A 7,480-nucleotide genomic window follows, 5' to 3' on the forward strand; every position below is an offset into this window, starting at 1 on the left:
ACTTATACACTTCAATTTTGCAGCCAACAGGTATTCTGTCTTCATACCTTACCTTGGTTCCATTTGATGTTGAAGGTGAGGGGGATTCTGGGGTGCTTCTGACAGGAGACTTAAGAAGTGAGGGTTGGTCCAGGCCTGAACCAGATCCAGAGGATGGCGAATGATCAGAGGAAGGAGAGTTCTCTTGCGCCTGGGGTGAGGTGTTGGGTAGGACGTGATCTACCACCCATCCAGAGTAAGAAGACAGTTTGGGAAGAGATGTGCATTCCTCCAAAACATCCTAAGGAGACAACGGTTGAGCCTATTTGTATACCCACTGACAGAAGATATTACATGCAATGTTCAACAACTGAGGGCCCAAGCAAAGAAAAAAGTTAACACCGAAGATAAAGGTACTGCACTAACAATCAGAGATGAAAAGACAGTAGGCTTTCTTCATCTTTTTGTTTTTGAGACAGAGTATCAAGTTGAGATGACCTTCAACTGACCCTCCTGTCTCCACTTCTGAAGTGCTGAGATCATAAGCCACTGTACACAGCAATAGTGGTTTATTACTGCTGCTGTTATTTTATTAATGTGTTTTAAAATGTACTAGTACTGTTAGTGTGTATGTAGAGGCTCATGTGCCACAGCGCACACGTGGAGGTCAAAGGGAAACTTGTAGAGTCAATCCTGGTATCCACTCTCAGACAGGTCCTGGGAATTGAACTCAGTCATTGAGCTTATGCAGCAACCAACTATACCCATGGAGCTAATCTCATCAGCATGAGTGGATACTTCATAATGACCCGGACCATATATCTAAAAAAAGTCAGATTAAAGTCAGATGTGTTGGCACATGCCTAGAATTTTTTTTTTTTTTTTTTTTTTGTGGTTTTTCGAGACAGGGTTTCTCTGTGGCTTTGGAGCCTGCCCTGGCACTAGCTCTGTAGACCAGGCTGGTCTCGAACTCACAGAGATCTACCTGCCTCTGCCTCCCGAGTGCTGGGATTAAAGGCGTGCGCCACCATCGCCCAGCTCTCGTTCCTAGAATTTTAACACTAAGGGAAGTAGTGGGAGAAGCGTCAGGAGTTCAAAGCAAACTTCAGGTACAAAAGCAGTAGTTCGGCTGGGCAGTGGTGGCGCACGCTTTTAATCCCAGCACTCGGGAGGCAGAGGCAGGTGGATCTCTGTGAGTTCGAGGCCAGCCTGGTCTACAAGAGCTAGTGCCAGGACAGGCTCCAAAGCTACAGAGAAACCCTGTCTTGAAAAAACTAAAAAAAAAAAAAAAAAAAAAAAAAAAGCAGTAGTTCTTAACCCATGGATCACAACCTCTTTGGAGTCACATATCAGATATCTTGTATATCAGATATTTACATTACAATTAATAACAGTAGCAAAATTTCTGTTATGAAGTAGCAACAAAATAACTCCATGGGGGGGGGGGTCACCACGACATGAGGACTGTATTAAAGGCTTGTTGCAGTAGGAAGGTTGAGAACCACTGCCTAAAAGGAACAAATTTTTAAAACTTATGATTTGTGTGTGCAAGGGATGGTGGAGGGTGGGGTGCCATGGTGTCTGGACGTAAGAATTTGTAAAGTTAGTTTTCTTCCTCCAACTTGACATGGGTTCTAGGGGTTGAATGCAGGCCTTCAGGCTCCTGTAGCAAGTGCTCCTATCAGTTGAGCCATCTCACTGGTCCTCACTAAGGCAACTATGAAAGGAATCAAAAACATCAGAGAGAATACAGCCCGTGAGAAATTATCAAGCAAACCATCGTGTTTGGAGCCCGAAGGTATCCTCACACTGGGTATGGTTGTTCAAGCCTGTGAATACAGATAAACTCGATATACTGCCATGAGGCAGTAGGCAGGCACATGTGATCACTGATTTAAAAAGCCACCAACAAGCATTTAGCGACGGGCATTGCAAATACTAGTTACAGGGATCACGTCCACATCCCCAGGTCTGCCAGAAATATAAAACTGGGTTCATTACACTGACAGCACTAGAGTTAGGTCAAATCAAACACTCTTCGAGAAACCTGGGGCTCCGTGCAGTGATTCTCAACCTCCACATGCTGCGACATTTAAATACAGTTTCTCATGTTGCGGTGACCCTAACCATAACGTTTATTATCTTCGTTGTTACTTCCTAACTATAATTTGGCTATTATGAGTCGTAATGCAAATGATGTGTTTTTCCGATGGTCTTAGGTGACTACCCCAAAGGATTCGCGACCCACAGAATGAGAACCGCTGTCCTAGCAAACTGGTTATAAAGCAAATGAAGAGAATGAGAGGCCAGAGCTGCTGACAAGATGCCGCAGCCGGCACTGGGGTTACGGTGATGTCTCGGGCCGGAGGCTTCCCGTGAAGTGCACCAGCCATAGATCAACTAGAACAAGCGGGATAAGAGTGTGTGCACGGGAGTCAAAAAAGCAACGCGGCCCATCGCCACGCCCGGTCCTCCGCGTCCGGCTCGAGGGAGCGTTGTAATCGCGTGACGACGGCCGCCGCTCACCTCGTAGTGCACCAGCCACTCGCGGTGGTAGCGCAGGCGGCCTTTGCTGGAATTCCGCAGCGCGCTTAGAGTTTCCCAGCAGCGACCCTCGGACGGCATGGCGGACGACCGGCAGCGCCTCAGAAAACTCTACTGACAAAACAAACCCTCGAATCCGCCGCCCAGGAGGCGCCGGACTCCGCTTCCGGGCTTCCCGCCCCACATCCGGCGCAGCCTGGTCCGTAACGGTCGCAGACACAACCCGTCAGCGGCGCCCCGCCCACTAGGCAACTCCTGCGCCTGCGCAGATGGCTGTGCGAGCAAGAAAGCCGAAATGAGGCTGTGTGAGGCCGCTACTGTGAGAGACTGACAGTTCTGGAGAAGCCAAACGGAGGAATCATTTCTAATAGAACTACGCTAAAAAATGAAACGCGTCCGCACTGATGGTTGTACATGAATATTCATACCGGTATTAATAGTAATGTGATAGCCTCCCAAATCATCTGAAATGGTAAAATATTCTGTGAAGTCCAATGGAATCCTTCCCCTGTCCCGGGTAAATATAGTACATTCTGTAACATAAACCTTGAAAACATTTTGCTAAGAAAAAGCGACACTTTGCTGGGCGGTGCTGGCGCATGCCTTTAATGCCAGCATCTGAGAGGCAGAGGTCGGTGGATCACTGAAACCCTGTCTCGGGGCGGGGGGCGGGAGTACGACCCAAAACAAAAAAGCAAGTAAGGACAGGATACCATATACAATTCCTTTCATGTGAGGTCTCCAGAATGAACAAACCCAGAGCCATTAGAGATTGTCAGACACTTGAGACATCGAGTGTCTGCAAATGAGGGCGGGGTTTCTTGGGGTTCATGAGATGAACTAAAATTAGATCATGGTAATACTCACACTCTGGTAAATATACTAAAAAACTGAATTGATGCGGGAGGGTAGTGGCGCACGCATTTAATCCCAGCACCCCCGGAGGCAGCGACAGGCAGATCTCTGTGAGTTCCAGGCCAGCCTGATCTACATAGCGAGTTCCAGAATAGGCCCCAAAGTTACAAAGCTACTGTCTCGAAAAAACATAAAAACAAAAAACTGAATTGATAACTTTGAATTTTAATAGGTCTCATTTAACCGTCCCTTATTCCACCATACATGGTTGAATCTTAATGTAATTTCGTTCACAAATGCCCAGAGATGGCTTTGATGGACGCTCTACACTTTTTGACCTTCTACTACCCATGACTCTGTGGCATCTTTTTTTTTTAATATTTATTTATTATGTATACAATAGTCTGTCTGTGTTTGCAGACCAGAAGAGGGTAGCAGACCTCATTACAGATGGTTGTGAGCCACCATGTGGTTGCCAGGAATTGAACTCATGACTTTTGGAAAAGCAGGTAATGCTCTTAACCACTGAGCCATCTCTCCAGCCCCCCTGTGACATCTTTTGAGATGGGAAAGAGGATAAACAGTATTTTTTTCTGGAGAGATGGCTCAGGTGTTAAGAGTGCTTACTAATCTTGCAGAGGATCTGAGTTCAATTTCCAGCTCCCACATGGCAGCTCACAATGGATACTTCAGCCCTAGCAGATCCATTGCCCTCCTTCTGGTCTCTTTGGACACAAGGCATGCACATGACACACATGCATACATAATTTTTTCTTATTGTTTTTAAAATTCTTTTGCTTATTTCTATTTTATGTATTAATGCTTTACATATATATCTGCAGGCCAGAAGAGGGCATCAGACCTGTTATAGATGGTCATGAGCCATCATGTGGTTGCTGGGAATTGAACTCAGGACCTCTAAAAAAGCAGCCAGTGCTCTGAACCACCAAGCCATCTCTCCAGCCCCTTGTTATTATTTTTTGTTTATAAAATCTGTGAACTTCTAGTAAAATATTTTATAAAGGTTAATACAAGAGTCCCACGAGGCCGGGCGATGGTGGCGCACGCCTTTAATCCCAGCACTCGGGAGGCAGAGGCAGGTGGATCTCTGTGAGTTCGAGACCAGCCTGGTCTACAGAGCTAGTGCCAGGACAGGCTCCAAAGCCACAGAGAAACCCTGTCTCAAAAAACCAAAAAAAAAAAAAAAAAAAAAAAAAAAAAAAAAAGAGTCCCACTAGTTATCTGAGTGTGGTGACAACGCATGCCTATAATCCCAGCACTTGGGAGGCAAAAGCAGGCAGATCCCTGAGTCTGAGGCCAGCCTGGTCTACAAAGTGAGTTCTAGGTAGCCAGGGCTACCCAGAGAAACCCTTGTCTTGGAAAAAAACAAAAACAAAAAATATCCCCAGGAGTGGACTCCAAGTCAAAACAGTTACACAGTTACACAGCTCAACCCTGTGGTACAGAGGTGGTTACACTAGTTTGACAAAAGGAAAATGAATTACACACAGAGAAAAACACACACACACAAAATATGTGTGTTAATATAAGTATGCCAACTGTTCTTGAGAAAGTCTTTGGGAGCCAGGGCATGGTGGCACATGCCTTTAATCGCAGCATGTGGGAGGCAGTGACAGGGGATCTTTGATTTGAAGACCAGGCTGGTCTACATGAATTCTAGGCTATCTAGAGGCTACTCAGTAGGATCCTGTCTCAAACAAAAAAGTGTATTTGTTTTCAGTGTGTGAATAAATGTGCACGAGTGTTGTGGGGTAATCTTTTTGTACACTGCCTAAGATGCCTTCTGATTGGTTTAATAAAGAGCTAAGTGGCCAAAAGCTAGGCAGCAGAGGATAGGCAGGATTTCCAGGGCGAGAGAGGAACTTGGGAAGAATCTGAGGCATGTGGATTTTTGCCAGCCAGACCCAGGAGTCGGACTTGGAGTATGGAGAAGAAGTAACAAACCACAGGACAGAATAGAGATGAATAAAAACAGCGTAAGTTATAAGAGCTAGTTGTGAACAAGCCTGATCAAGCTAGGGCCAAGATTCATGGTTTATACGACATTTCTGTGTTATTTGAGAACTGGCAGTGGAAAGAAAGTCTGACTAGACTGCACGTGAGTTAGAGGCTAAAGGCCAGAGGCATTGATGTCCCAGGGCTTGGACTCAACTACATCTCTGCAGCCCACCTTGATAAATTCAAGGTCCTCTGCAAGAGCAAGAAGGCACTTTTTTTTTTCTCAGACTCCTTGGTGTTCCTCCTCAAACCACCAGAACAAAGGGTCTTAAGGGTTCTCTCTCCAGCCCCAGTCTTGGGTTGGAATGGTTGAGATGCTGTAGTAATTTGAATGAAAATGGCTCATAGTGGAATTGACTTGGTCCCTAGCTAGTGGAGCTGTTTGGGAAGAATCAGGTGTGGCTTTGTTAGTGGAAGTGTGCCACTGGGGCAGTTTGTTTCTCTGTAGCTTTTTGGTTCCTGTCCTGGAACTAGCTTTTCTAGACCAGGCTAGCCTCAAACTCACAGAGATTCACCTGCCTCTGCCTCCTGAATGCTGGGATTTTTTTTTGAGACAGGGTTTCTCTGTGGCTAGACCAGGTTGGTCTCGAACTCACAGAGATCCGGCTGCCTCTGCCTCCCGAGTGCTGAGATTAAAGGTGTGTGCCACCACCGCCCGGCAGGTTTGGAGGTTTCAAAAAGACTCCGATTCCTGGTGCTCCCTCTCTGCCTCCCTTGTGGTATGGATCTACATGTAAGCTCTCTCCTATTTGGTCCACATTTCTGAACTCTAACCCTCTGAATCAATAAGTGAAATTAAACACTGTCTTTTAGAAGATACTTTGGTCATGGTGTTTTATTCTAGCAATAGAAAAACCAAAAACCAAAGAGAAAAATATATGAAAAAGGCCGGGCGGTGGTGGCACACGCCTTTAATCCCTGCACTCAGGAAGCAGAGGCAGAAGGATGTTTGTAAATTTGAGGCCATCCTGGTGTACAAGAGCTAGTTCCAGGACAGGCTCCAAAGCTACAGAGAAATCCTGTCTTGAAAAAAAAAAAAGTGCTCTCTCTGAAGAACATGCTTTGTTTTATAGCATTTGTGGTTTCCGGTTGGTGATAGTAGTGATGGGGGAAGGGCCCTGAAGATTAGACCTAGCCCTTGGGGCTGGAGAGATAGCTCAGCAGTTTAGAGTACTTGCTGCTCTTACAGGACCTGGTTTCAATTCCCACACTCCTGGTGGTTCTCAACCACCCCTAACTCCAGTATTAGGGACTCTGATGCTCTCTTCCGACCTCAGAGATTTCCAAGAACACAGATGTTACACAGCACATATATATATATGCAGGCTATTCACCCATAAATACATAAATCCAATTTAAAAATTAAAACAAAGCAAAACCCTAGGCTCTCGTACATGTGCACATACTAAGCAAGTACTCCACACCACCCATTTTTTCAAAAACAGGAAAATACACAATTGCCCAGAATCTTCTCATGTGGAAAGCAGATGGTATTTCTGACACAAATATAGGCACATCCCACACCTATCTACCCTCTTAAAGCGGTCATCCCCAAACCCTGAATAGTAGGGCCTGCAGCTCAAAGTGTCTTGCCGTTAGCCATCAGGTGCCGTATCTTACAAAAGCACCTATCTCTTCCATCATGAAATGAAAAGTTGGTAATTCAAGCATCAGCTACTCTGCAAACTCATGTTTTCTCATGTGAATTTTTTTGTTGTTTTATCTGGTTTTTGTTTTTTCTAGTCAGGGTTTCTCTATAGACTAGTCCTGGAATCCACTCTGTATACCAGGTTGTCCTCAAACTCATAAAGATCCACCAGCTGGGATTAAAAGCGAGCGCCACCACCAGCTCTTACATGCATTTTATGAAATCATTTAAAAATACTTTTGTTTTTGTTCAGTTTCATGTACCCCAGGCTGACTTCACTTACTGTGTAGCTGCGGATAACAGTGAACTCCTGCCTCCAATCCCAAGTCACTGCGCGACAAGTGTGCGCCACCGCACTCAGCTTCATCTTTTTTAAAGTCAGGAGAGAGGGTTAAAGGAAATCAAAGAAGTCTCAAAGAACTGATTTATAAAAAA

At 45.3% G+C, this 7,480-nt stretch overlaps 1 protein-coding gene across 1 annotated transcript in view; it reads right to left on the bottom strand.

Moving 5' to 3' along the window:
• The window catches only part of Gle1 (GLE1, RNA export mediator), a 35,094-nt gene extending 32,399 nt beyond the window's left edge, over positions 1-2,695 (bottom strand). The window contains exons 1-2 of the mRNA XM_013355489.2: positions 2,506-2,695; positions 53-280 (exon numbers count right to left, since the gene is read on the bottom strand). Coding sequence (XP_013210943.1) covers positions 53-280; positions 2,506-2,604 — 327 coding nt within the window. The 5' untranslated portion in view covers positions 2,605-2,695. The remainder of the gene's footprint in view (positions 1-52; positions 281-2,505) is intronic.
• Positions 2,696-7,480: the final 4,785 nt, after the last annotated feature.

This window comes from Microtus ochrogaster, chromosome 4, assembly GCF_000317375.1.
Source record: "Microtus ochrogaster isolate Prairie Vole_2 chromosome 4, MicOch1.0, whole genome shotgun sequence".
In the NCBI taxonomy this organism is placed as follows: domain Eukaryota; kingdom Metazoa; phylum Chordata; class Mammalia; order Rodentia; family Cricetidae; genus Microtus; species Microtus ochrogaster.